The sequence below is a fragment of the Elephantulus edwardii genome, unplaced genomic scaffold (genome assembly GCF_000299155.1).
Source record: "Elephantulus edwardii isolate Elephantulus edwardi_28Jun2011 unplaced genomic scaffold, EleEdw1.0 scaffold00193, whole genome shotgun sequence".
Classification (NCBI taxonomy): domain Eukaryota; kingdom Metazoa; phylum Chordata; class Mammalia; order Macroscelidea; family Macroscelididae; genus Elephantulus; species Elephantulus edwardii.
Genome location: NW_006399943.1, coordinates 5,733,952 through 5,747,099, shown reverse-complemented (window position 1 = coordinate 5,747,099; position 13,148 = coordinate 5,733,952). Strand labels below are relative to the sequence as shown.

Here is a 13,148-nt window from a genome sequence, read left to right as displayed (position 1 = left end):
GGAGAAAGGGGAAGCCCCTTGAAAATGGGGACAACCAGAGTATACTATAAGAATTCCTAGGAAAGAAAAATCCTTATGTTTTCATAAAAAATTAAGTGGCATTTAAAAAGGATTCCAAGATCAACATTCAAAGATGCTTTCAAATAATAATAAAAGTGAGACAGATCAATATAGGCGACACTGTAAATGGAGAGGAGCTGCTGAAGATGCTGTTAGAGAACTTGGACCTGAAGAAAGTCATTACATCAGCGACACCCTGGCGAATGTCCTGCAGCCAAGAATGTCACACAAGGGTATAGCACGACTTTCTTACTTGGAGAAGCTGTTGGATTTGAACTTGAAGAGAGGTGGCTATTTTCTTTAGCAAACCTCCATCCTGCACACGTCAGGCAGTTCTTTGTTGATGTGCTGCTCCAGTGATTGTCAGATGATCTTCAGCATAATCTTGCTTGCATGTGATATCAATAATATTGTTCACCTGCAGGATATGAACCCCCAAGTCCTATACCTGCACTGTCCAGACAGAGAACTCTGCTTTAAAATGATCTCTGCACACATAAATCATCAACCCCTCCAGTGATGGGGACTGACCCTGAAGCTGGATAATGTGTAATTAACCTGAGTCCTGTATCTGCAAAGACAGGAGGGCAGACAAACACACACGATGGTTTCCTGTACACTACAATACCTCCCCTGAAAGGATGAATGGCCCCGCTCCAGTGTGGTCATTTGACATCTAGGCCTTCTACAGGCCCGTGGCTTGGCTAACAACAGGATGGTCTGTGTGCACATATTAATCCTGTACCTACACATTGAAGAAAGAAAGCCTTGCTCAAGAATGGTCTCTATACAATTGAGACTTGCACCTATCAGGTCAGGAAGGCTATGTGTGCTGTTCCAAGGACTGTACTCACCTGAGATTTTAACTTGTATGTAATGACTGACAGAATGGCAGGATTATCAGTCCATGTCTCAGTCCTGCACCTGTATTAGAGGAAGACTGACACTACTGCCAGATGGATATTGGACATCTATTTCCTGTACATGCCCTGAGAAGAGGGTTCAGTATGACAGAATGATCTGTGGACATTGCTGATACTTATATCATCCCTTGTAGTATAACTGATATTGCTGTAGCATCATCTGTGGACTCCCGACCCCTGAACCTGTCCTGTGAGAGGCCACCCACTGACACCAAATCATCTGTGCACAGCCCAGTCCCGTACCTGCCCTGAGAAGAGGGTTGACAGTTCTGCAGTCTGGTCTGTGCACACCTGAAACTTGAACCTACCTTGTGAGGAGGCCAGACTCAGCTGCAGGAAAGTCTCGAAACAACTTGCTTTTTACCTGCATTGTCACTGAAGGTGACAGCCAAGCAGGATGGCCATACATCACTAGACCTGTGTACCCACCCAGTTGGGAAAATGACTGTGATATAGGATGGTTTGTGCCCACCTCGTGTATCTATCTGCCCAGAAGGTGAGTGGACAATCATGTAAGATGGTCTTTGCACACCTGAGAAATCCCCAACCGTATCAAGAAGACTGACCTGGCTCCATGGCGTTCTTTTGACACCTGGGTAATCTTAGCAGCATGGTTGGGGGTCTGCTTGCAGCAGCATGGCCTCTGTTCACCCTGGACTAGAATGTGCACTGTGCTTATAGAAAACTGTGCTTCAGAATATTCTCAGTGTGCCTGAGGCTTGTACCCATTGCAATATAACTCATCCTGCTGCAGGATGGTCTGTGATCACCTGAGACTTTTACCAGTTGTGTGAGGAGGACTGATCCTCCTTAGACACTTGGGTCATCAAGGGTCATTTAGAGGGCCTACAAACTGAAGGATGGTCTGTGCACATCCTAGTCCTGTATTTGCCCTATGGAGAATGAAACCTCTGATGTAGCTTGGTCTCTGCATGCCTGCAGCCTGTACCTGCACTGTTACCAACCCTGTGCTTTTTTCAAGTTTTTGCATATCTTAGACTTTTACTGCTCTGAGAGGACTGACAAGAGTTGAAGGTTGATCTGGGTGCATCTGAGTACCACACCTGTCCTTAATGAAATGCTTAACACTGATACAGAATGGTTTGCACATACATGACTGCTGTACATGCCTTGAGAACTGAAAATAAAGCAGAATGATCTGTGCATACACCTGAGTCTGTATTTGGCCCTGTAAAAAGGATAGAGCCCGAGGAAGTACAGTTTCCACACACCTGAGTTCTGGACCTGCCCTGAGAAGAAGGCTTCCAGTGCTGTCATATGCTCTGCACACAACTGAGTCTTGAACCTACCCTCCGAAAAGGGCTGAACCTTCTACAATATGATCTATGTACACATGAGGCATAGATTACCTACCCGGTGAGGGGCACTTACACTAATGAAGGATGTTTCCTCTCCACATGACTCCTGTGCATGCCCTAAGTAGAGGTTTGACAGTAGAGCAGAAAGATCTGTGTACACTCCTGATCCCAAAACTGTTGTAATCTCACCTCTATAATTTCTTAATCTAGTTATATGTCTTCTCTTTATTTTCTTTTGCTAAGTTTGCCAGTGCATTATCAGTTTTCTTGACCCTTTTAAAAATCCAGCTCCTATTCTTATTGATGATTTCAATTGTTTTTCTGTTTTCTATCTCATTGATTTCGGCTCTTATCCTTATGATTTCTTTTCTTCTAGAGACTATGGGATTAGATTGTTGTTCTCTTTCTACGTGATGAAGGTGTTGAGTTAGATCATTGATTTTTCATCTTTCCACCTTTTTTATGTGTGTGCCTATTGCTATGAACTTCCTTCCTGAGGACTGCCTTAGCTGCATCCCAGAGGTTTTGGTATTCTTAATAGAATTTTTAAAGTTTACTATTGCTACCTTTCCTTCGCTGTTTGCAACTTTGCCTCAGTAATAACTGACATACCTTAATGTTTGCACAATTTTCTAAGTACTTGTTATTAATCACCCCAGCTACCAGTTTAATTCACAGAGGAGCTTTCTAGGCAGACGGGATGGTCAGACTCATCAATCATCTCACATTTCCCTATAAACATTCCTCCAGATCTCACAACCCCACTTGCAATGCAGATCTGCTTTCCTCAAGGCTTCCCTTGTGGTACTTCTCTCCCTTCACTTTATAAATCCCTTTAAGGTGTGGCTTATTTTAATTTATTTCAATGAAGGTCTACAGCCTTCATTCTATATTTTCATTCATATCGCTCTGGTGGCATAGTGCACAGTGTATCCTTTTGCTAACTGTTCAAACACACCAGACACTCCTCTGGGGAAAGATGGGCAGTGTCCTCTCATAAATATATACAGCTTTGGAACCCCAATGTGGAATCCCTATGTGGTAGAATCAACTTGATGATAGTGAGGTTTTGAGTATCTTCAATTTGTTACCCAAAAATGAGATCATGGGAAGTCAAGTTGGCATGGTCATCTATTTGAAAATTTGTCTACATTTGATTATTAGTATCCCAGGGTGAATATTTTTTTTCATCATTTTGAAGGTACATTTTTATTTCACTTCTAGCTTTTAGGTTTGAAACATTGACCATTCTATATCAATACTCCACTCCTCTCCTTTCTTCTTCATCCTTCCTGCCCATTCATTTTTATGTTTTAAATTAAGCGTAAATGTCGAAGGTGTGCGAGGTGTTAGAGGAGGCAAAACAAAGGACTATCCTCAGGACACGGATCTGGCCTTTATACTGAGGTAAAGGTGAGTCTGGACGTTGAGGAACTTGCATCTCCCTTGGCCAGAAACTTGCTGAATGGATCTTCTTGACAGACAAAAAAGCATCCTTTCACGAGGTGTCAGAAGGGGGATCTTTGGGGCACAAGAGGGGGGACAGGGACTTTGTGACCAGAAGGAAAGTCGGGAGGAGAGAAAGATAAGACAGAGAAGTGAGGCCTATTTTGGAGGGTGAAAGTCACACCAACAAGGAGTCCAGGTAGGTTCCTGCACCACTCACGTGGCAATATGGCTGCAAAGAGCTGCTCCCTCTGACACTGCAGCTAAGTTCCAAGTTGCTATTGGCTACCATTTAGCTGTAAGTGAGCTCAGAAGGCTGACTTGCTCTCTGAATTGGCCAGTTGTGGAGAAGTGGAGATGAGGTTTGGCCTAAGACTGGGAAATCTTCTCAGTCAGGGAGTCATAAAGAGAAAGAGAGAAGGGAAGAACTGCTCCCAAGTAATAAACAAGCCTTTATTGCATGTTCTGAGAGGGACACCAGGTGACTGCTCACAGAGAGGATCAGAATGGCAAGCAGGCAGGCAAAGACAGTTTCTTTGTATAGGTAGGGGGCTTTTAGGGAGATTTAGAGAAACTGGTAATTTGCTCCAGGATTTAGGGGCAGGGTTCCTGTCAATGCGTGAACAGGCCCAGGGCCTTATCGGGATCTGGTCATCTAGTCACCTTATCAGGACATTGTAAATTATTAGGTTTTTTCAAAGCACAGTCAGGCCTGGGGGTAAGGCCTGGGGAAACTATGGCATTCTTACTCCAGTATTAATAAGTTCAGGGTTGTTCAAACACATAGTATAGCTCTAGAAATTGACATCCTGGTTTTCCAGCCTGCAAAATTGGTAGAACCATCCGATTAACATTTGTTGCTTCTTCAAAATCAGTTTCCCTTTCAATTTCTCTCTAGTCATGCAGAGTACCTTTAGTTGTCTGTTTTCTAGGAAGGGAAATGCATCCTATCTGAATTAACATTTTCTTTTATCAATCGTGTGTAAACTATACCCCAAGTTGTCTGTTCATTGGTAACTGTGTAAAATATTCTTTTGACTATTAAAAAACCCCAAAACCCCAGTAGCTTTGAGCTAGCAATAGGAATACGTTAAGTAGATGAATACCTAATCCAAGTGTAAAACTCAATAGCCAATCTTAGATTGAGAGGAAGTTTTTGAAAAAATTCTGAGATCTGCAATACAGTGCTTTGGATATTACAATCCATCTGTCTTGACAAGAGATTATAGGGAAAAAAACCCTTTGTGTTCACTAACATCAGTGATCACTTTTCCCTAGAACTATAGAGTTCTGAAACATCATATATGGAGTTACCACAAGAGTAATTTCTTTTTGGTGCAACCACTGTGGAAGGAGGTATGGTGCTTTCTCAAAAAGTTGTAAATAAAAAAAAAAAAAAGAAGTTGTAAATAGAGATACCATTTGACCCAGCAATTCCACTACTGGGAATATACCCTAAAGAGACCATAACTGACATCCAAACAGATATATGCACACCCATGTTTATTGTGGCTTTGTTCACGATAGCAAGGAGTTGGAAACAACCTAAGTGCCCATCAACAAACGAATGGATAGAGAAGCTGTGGTATATTCACACAATGGAATACTATGCTTCATTGAAAAACAAGGAACTCATGCAATATTATTCAAAATGGGTAACTCAGGAGGACATTATGCTGAGTGAAGTATCTCTGTCACAAAAGGACAAATACTGCACAGTGCCACTGTTGTAAAACAGGACTGACCTTGAGGTTGGGGAGAGACTGAGAAAGATGGGTTCAATAATGTATATTGCATTGAAACAGATGAGGGAGAAAACCGTTTAAAAAGGATATGTGATTGGGTATTTTTGTCATGACAGGTGTTTAGAGTGAAGGCTGCATGGTGGAGTGGACCTGGGGGAGGGTTTGTCAAACAATGAAAGAACTTTTCTTTTACTTTTCCAAGAGGGTAGTGTTCTGGGGGGTGGGGGAGGGTTGGGAGGGGAGAAACATGCAACAACGAATGAATGGAAATCCAAAGTCTCTGTAAATTTTTACTGAAATTAATAATAAATTTAAATAAAATTTTAAAAAAGAATAATTTCTTTTAAAAGGATTAGTACAAAATGGATTCCTATAAGGCAGCAGTTAATAATGTCTACCTCCTCCAGTCTTGTCCGACACCCCACCATCTCTAACTCCTACTCCCCTCAGCCCTCTTACACGCAAATCTCTCTGGGTTTTTTTTTTTTTTTTTTTTGAGCTGAAAAGTCTCAAACAAGCTCAAAAACCATCAAGGAATAACTCACACAGTTGAGAAGGCAGCAAATTTCCAAGTCCAAGATTACTCTCACTGGAATCCTGGCTGGAGGGTAGCTAGAGGAGCTGTAGGTCTCAGCTCTCAGCTCAGAGAAACAGGATCAGGTGAGATGCAGCATCAGGAGAGAGAAAGGGCAGCATCTTCTAAGAGCATTCACCTCTGGAGGGTCTCTATATAGGTCTGTAAGCCACACCCCCAGAGAACTAAGGGGAGTGTGTGGTTCATACCTTCTAACGAGGTGAGAATTCCCACCCTAACCCTACCTCCTTTTTATTTTTTAGATAAGACAATCTTTCTTAATTGGATTTTATTTAATTTCCATTTATTCATTGTTACACATTTTTCTCCCTGTCCCCCCTCCCTCCTTCTCCCCCAGTTAGCTTTTTTCTTTGTAAAAAAAAAGTTCCTCAACCCTAACCCCTTAACAACACCAAGTTCTGGTGGGGTCATCCATAGAGAGCTGTGCTGCTAGCCCCTCTGCCACCACTCTAAGGGTGTAAGATGGGTCATTTCCTGCCCTTTGGTTTGTAGCCTTCAAACATCTGTTATGAGTCAGTTGCTTTGAATTTAGTAAAATAACAGATAACTCACTCCCGAATTATGTCTTTAGAGTGGAAAAAGAGGCTAGAATAACAACACATTCACATTATATGATGAAATGCAGGTGTTACCAGAAAACTCAATAATGACTAGAAAGTCAAACAACTTTGCAGAAGATTATAGATCTGTTGGCTAACAAGAAAAGTGTAGATTTATCAGCAAACAAGATAATCCTGCAGAATACACAGAGAACCTGAGAGGAGTGGAAGTGAGTTTCCTCAAGGGTAAAGCACTCTTCTCAACTGTTTGTCTTGGAGGGGTGGTTTTGGAGAATCTCTCGATTACCAAATGTTTCTACAGCTGTGATTCAACTTGATTCTCACATTAGCACTGTGAAGCGAGATCATTTGTTAAAAGTTTTAAATTAGGTTAGGGAAGATTGGATTGGCTTTCTCAAATTAAGATTAAATAATCTACATATCAAACAATGTTTCCTTCTTTTTCCTTCTTCTGAATCTTATTGGACCAATGTTTTTTGAATGATGTTCTTCTGAACAATTTCTGCAAGATAACATGTGATAAAAAGTTCAGTTGTAAATAAAAGCAGACCAGTAATTAACATCATTACTTTAAAGAATAAAGTCTACCTGCCCTAACTCACAGTATTTTAAGTTGATTCATAGGATGGAAAATAAGGAAGACTGGAAAAGAACAGACATATTTAAATTATGATATTGCTGCTGTTGTTGTTGCTGTTTGGTACCGTCAAGTCAGAAGAGATGGACGGCTGACCCTTCAGTAGGTTTTCAGAAACAGTAAATCTCACAGGATGAGATTGCCCATCCTTCTCCTGCAGAGCAGCTGGTGCATTGCTTTGGGATTACAGCATAGCTTCTTACCATTAGGCCATCAGTTGCTTCATAGGCATGGAAAATAAGGCTGATTGAAGAACAGACACATTTGAATTATGATCTTGGGGCAGAGAGTTGAACATACCCTGAACAGTCAGAATAACACACAAGTCTGTCTTGGAAGAAGGACATTCCCATCCAGATGCTTCTTAGAAGCAAAAGTGAAGATAATGAATCTCGTGATTTGGATATGTTTTCAGGAAGGACAAGTCCCTGGAAAAAGGCTTCAAGCATGATACAGTAGAGGGTCATTGAAATAGAGGAAGACTCTCGAGAAGATGGATTAACACCATGGCTGCACTCAAATATGGCCTTGACTGTGTGGGTAGAGCAGGACTGGACAGTGTTCCACCTACTGTACATAGGGTCACCATGCCGCCAGAACTGACTCAGCATCACCTAACAGTACCTGGCCCCAAATAAAAAACCTTTTTTGTGACATAACCTTGGAGCTCTCCACCAACTGCCGTTAAAAGAAGCATTTCATTTCCAGGGTAACCCCTGCCCATGGCATCAGATCAAGACTACAAAGCTCTCTTAGTGTTACCAATTATAATGCTTCCTCCTCCACTTCTCTATCAGGTTTGAGCGAAACCCATGGCTCTGATAGGGCAGAATTCAGATGTGTTGTTCATGAGAGGTCAATATGAGTCATAGACAACTCTATGGCACCTGACAGTCACATCTTTCTGGAGGGATGGGGTTAAGTCTAGAGTCTGATGGTACATAAGCATCTTCATTATTTGACTCAAATGTGTTCATGCTCTTGTGAATATCCCATCCCGACTGAACTCCTGGGAGCAGAGATCAGGTAGGTCACTGGTACAGGACTAGTGATCATGGCACAGATGTTGGGAGAAGTAATCATAGCACCTCAGATTCCCTCCCACCTTTGAGAATCTCATACTGTGGAGAAGTACCCTGAGAATAGGAGGCGTGAGGCCAGAGCATGTGGACAACCAAAATGATTTCTGGGTGACAGTCCCCTGCCTCATTTGCACCAGCAACATACAGGCACACCACTGGCAGCAGAATATGGCCAGTGCTAACACTGCAACTCTTGGAAGGTCCTGTCTTGATTTGCTCTGGATGCTACATCTCACCAGATCCAGCCAGCCCAAAATCACCTTTGTCTAGAAAGCCAAGCTGTCCATCCTCCATCAGGACCTGCAGACATGTAAAGCAGCCAAACCGTCCAGACTGAAGCGGGATCCAGATTTGGGAAGTGTCAGCATCCACGACATCCAGAGCCATTTCCCTAATGTCCGAGGTTCTGGAAGAGGTGGCAGAAAAGCATGGAGCCCAAAGATATAGATTGAGAGAGAGGACTGAGGGGAGGAAAATAGTTGATGTTACAGTTGGTGAGCTGGTTCAGAAGTTTGGAATATTTTATCATTTGGAACATCTTTAACCTCCATCTCACAGGAACAAGTTTATGTTGTTTTTTCTAAAAATCATTCATGCAAAATATAACCCATATCATAAATAAAATAAAATGAACAGAAAAAGCCAATTTATTTTAAACATCCAGATTAAATTAAAATGTAAAATCATAACAATAAATAAAATAAAATGAGAAGTATGCATTAATAGATAAACATAAAATGGCAATAGATTTAAAACAAAGTATGTAAGGCAAAAAAATACACTGTAATTAATGATATAAAATCATGGTTGGCAAACATTTAAGAAAAGGAGAGACACAGACACACAAAGATACAGTGAAGACATCCAGGTTAAAACAGAAGCACAGATGGAGCGATGCTGCCACAAGTTAAGTACCGCTGGTCACTACCAGAAAAGAAGAAGGAACAAGGAGAAATTCCCCAGCGTCTCAAAGAGACCATGACCCTGCCAACACCTTGATCATGGTGGACTTCTGGCCTCCAAGGCTGTGATTGACTAAAATGAAGTGGTGGTTAATTACCCATTTGTGTACTTTGTGACAGTTACCCCAGGGAGGTAGCACATCTGGTTTTCCACCCCCAAAGTCCTGTCCTTCTGCAAGACTGGAGTTCTCAAATAATTCCACTGGATGCTGCATGTGATCCTTGCTTCTCAACTGGGTGATCTGGACTCCAGGTTTACACATCAATGCTTGGTGGAGATTTGAACCCATTGCTCTCTTACTTCAAAACCCACAACCAACTCTTGTATACCTAGCACCATGGATTTTGAGTGGCCCTTGATATCCCTGAATGTGCCTTGCTTAGCAGGAGGACAGATGGTCCACAGAATAAGGAAAACTGATGCCCAGGGTCACAAGAGACATGACGTGAATGTGCCCAGAGGAGCCTGTGGCCCTGTGACCAACTTCCACCAGCTCTGGAATGGCAATCTCTGTCTGATTCAGATAGGCCACTGACTCAGTTCTCCTCTCCTAGCCAAAGGCCCAGGTTGTCTGAACTTCTAATGGCTTATGAAAATATGCAGATAACACTCACATTGAATTTGTATTTATTTCAGAGGAGAATTATCAAGAGTTCGGATGTCAAAAGTATACTTACTTGCTTCCTGGCTTCACTGTGTGTGGTAGTTTTCCTTATTTTCCGTAGGTGTCAACATTGTGAGATTTGCCATTTCTTTTACTATTTTTCCTCCAATAGTTTTACCTTTTTCTTAGATTCGATACAGGAGTTGTGAACTGGAATCATCTTTTATGTTTCAACATCCTCAACTGCGTCCTTTTTTTTAGAGATGGTTTTTACATTTGTTGCCATTCCAAAGAGAAGTACAAAAATGAATGAATATATACGAGCAAAGAGCAATCTGAAATATATGATTGTCCATTCACTTGTGGTCACAATTCTGAATCTTCTTGGAGGAGGCCCACTGTTTTCACTCCCACCAGCACCTGGGTTTAGACATAGTGGAGGTTCCCAACCTACATGGCAATGGCACTTTTTTTGATTGTTGCACACTCCTCTGAAGTGGCATTTTTCAGGGTGACAGTCGTAATTCAGATTGTGCAAACTACCATTACAGTAGCCTCCCAGAAAGCAGTATTTTCCATTACCACAGGGCGTGCCAGGTCTCACGTAACCAACATCAATTGTTTCCGTTGAACGGTGCTCATCCAATCCAAAACACTGGGCCCCAGAGATCAATGAATGATGAAATGCAACATGATCCTGCAAATTTGGAAGGTAAGTGATATTGGTACACTGCAGTCTCCCACACATCATATCTGGAGGTTTACATTCATCATGTGTCCTATACTCTTCATCTCTCCTACAGTGTCCAAATCGAGAGCCTTTGGTATTTATAGTATAGCAAGCACTGTCAGCATCCACAGCACTTGGACCAAAGATTTCTTTGCATTGTATGGAGCGGTCAGTGCAGTTACCATGAAAACAATATCCAACTTCGGAGCATGGTGTTCCGTCTTGTAAATAAAAATTATCAGGACAAAAACGTGATGACCCTGTACAGTACTCTGGTAGGTCACATATGTTTTTGATAGGTCTGCACAGTGTCCCTGGGCTGGAGTAAGTACAATTTGTACAGCAGAGGTCTTCATTACAAAGACTTCCGGTGCTCAGTTTGCAGTTCTGTTCACAGCACCTGTTGTTATAACACTGCTTCAAAGAGCCACAATCACATTGCTCCCCAGGATCCACTCTAGAATTTCCACAAAACCATTTTGTCAAGCTATCATTGAAATGCTGATGTATACGTTGGAACGCACAGTGTGAATCTTGATCAAATAAATTCTGAACGTCTACAATGGAACAATTACTGAACACATCTGTCATTACAGCCTGTTTAGTCATTATACAGGTGGAACGTCTCTGGCAATAACAAGTTTCTTTATCAACTTGTAAACCAAAAGTCCTCCCAACTTTAAAGGCTATAGTCATAGCAATCATAATCACAGGTCTGTTTTGATGACCAACCATGACTAGACAATTTTTTGAGCATATAGTCCTTAGAGGTGGATCATGGTCATCATCAGATGGTCCAGGCTTAATTATAAAGAAGGATGACTGTGGCTTGAAAGTTTCATACAAACTTCGTATGAAAAAATCATGAAATGGACTTCCTGGCACTCTAGTGTTTGTTACAGCAGTTGGATCTCGAACATTATATACAACCACAGAAGTAACAATGTATCTTATATCAATAGTGCTATACATTGAGTCAACTACATTACTTAACTGTAACAGATATTTGACAGCTCTATCCACAGCAAGGAACAAAGAAAATAATGTGAAAGAACTTATAGGAAGGCTTTGAAAAATACCTTGGTGAGATGCATAGAGTTTACTAGAGATCCTTGGAGCTACAGGAGTGTTTGCTTCTGATAATGGAGGGTCCTTGGATCCCAGTCCGTAGGTAGGTCCTGTGATGTTGGCATCTGCCACTATCTCAGAAACAACATGCTCAAATATGAGGGAATCATTCAGTGGTTTGATTTCATAGGTAAGATCATTCAACTTCATAATACCTTCAAGACCCCTGTAGCAGGTGGTGATGGTGACCATGGAATAAGGAATCTCCTCTAGGAAGCCGAGGTAGTGACAGTCTCTAGGGACATAGGGGTAGTCCATCTGCAAAGCCCCTTGGTCATCCTGGGACACCACCTGCAGATGCCTGGGCAAAAACAGTTTCTTGCACCGCATGTGGATGACATGCCGCTGGCCACCAAAGTGTAGGCTGTAGGAAAGCCAGCCAGGCACCTGCCCAAGTTTACCTTGGGGCATCAGCTTCCTGGGAATCACTATCTCAGAGGAGATGTAATGCCATGAGGGACGGCCTGGAGAACACTGGATGGGAATCAGAAGCTCCCAGAGTCCAAGCAGCAAGAAGGCTCCCCTGAGGACACCTTGAATTTCTGCCAACCTCATGACACGACTCAGGGATATTTGCCTGATCAGAAGAAATAAAGGAAGCCTTCTTCATGAAGCCAGGTCTGAACCATCTACTGTGGCTATTCCTCTTCTGTGGAGACACCAATTGAGAACAGAAAGCTGACTCAGGGTTCTCAATATCCTATCCCTGGGTGGGACACTTGGTCACCTGTAGGATTAGGTCACAGTTATAGGTGTGGCAGTGTGTAAGAGAGGAGTTTAGACCAACTGTGGTTGAAGTGGGGGTACATAGAAAAGCTCTTTCACTCAATATCTTCCTTGAAGGGATAAGAGAAAAGTGCATAGAGTGTCTGTGGGGGGTGTGGCACTTAATGATTCATACTAGTGCTCTGATTCTTCCTCCTAGGTATGGGACTCTGGAAACAGGGATTTATGTTTATAAGACACACATTTACATATCACAAGTCCTGGAGGAAGCCTGGCACATTCTGTTAGGAGTTGGATAATTGCTAAAAACGTAGGGGCAAAAGCACAGAAAGACAAAGTTAAAATCATAAAGCATTTTCCAGTTTCAGCTAGAACTTGTCAAACTATAAGGCAGCACAACCTGAATCCATAAATGATAATAAAAATAAGTGAGAGGGCAAAAACTAGTTAGGATAAAGAATATTTTAGGCACCTAGGATTCCGTGACATCGTGAACAGTTGATTGGAGGAGGAACTTCCAACAGCATCATTCCATTGTCCCAAACACCACCCACATACATGCTTTGTCAAAGAAGGAAGAAGCCTGATTACTTAAACCCATGGCTGCCAGGTAGAGTAGCCCAAGTATTC

General features: G+C 42.1%; 1 protein-coding gene across 1 annotated transcript; it reads right to left on the bottom strand.

The window, feature by feature from the left end:
• Window positions 1–10,157: 10,157 nt before the first annotated feature.
• On the bottom strand, window positions 10,158–12,347 carry LOC102845506 (disintegrin and metalloproteinase domain-containing protein 21-like). The gene is made up of 2 exons (XM_006896958.1): window positions 11,744–12,347; window positions 10,158–11,401 (listed from the first exon to the last, which is right to left on the bottom strand). Exons 1-2 carry the CDS (start codon window positions 12,345–12,347, stop codon window positions 10,158–10,160), a joined length of 1,848 nt encoding a protein of 615 aa, XP_006897020.1.
• Window positions 12,348–13,148: the final 801 nt, after the last annotated feature.

Coding starts and splice junctions, on each gene's coding strand:
- LOC102845506 (XM_006896958.1), bottom strand. CDS start 12,347: ATGAGGTTGGCAGAAATTCAAGGTGTCCTCAGGGGAGCCTTCTTGCTG. Junction 11,402..11,743: donor ACTCTATGCATCTCACCAAG/GTATTTTTCAAA, acceptor AAAATTGTCTAG/TCATGGTTGGTCATCAAAAC.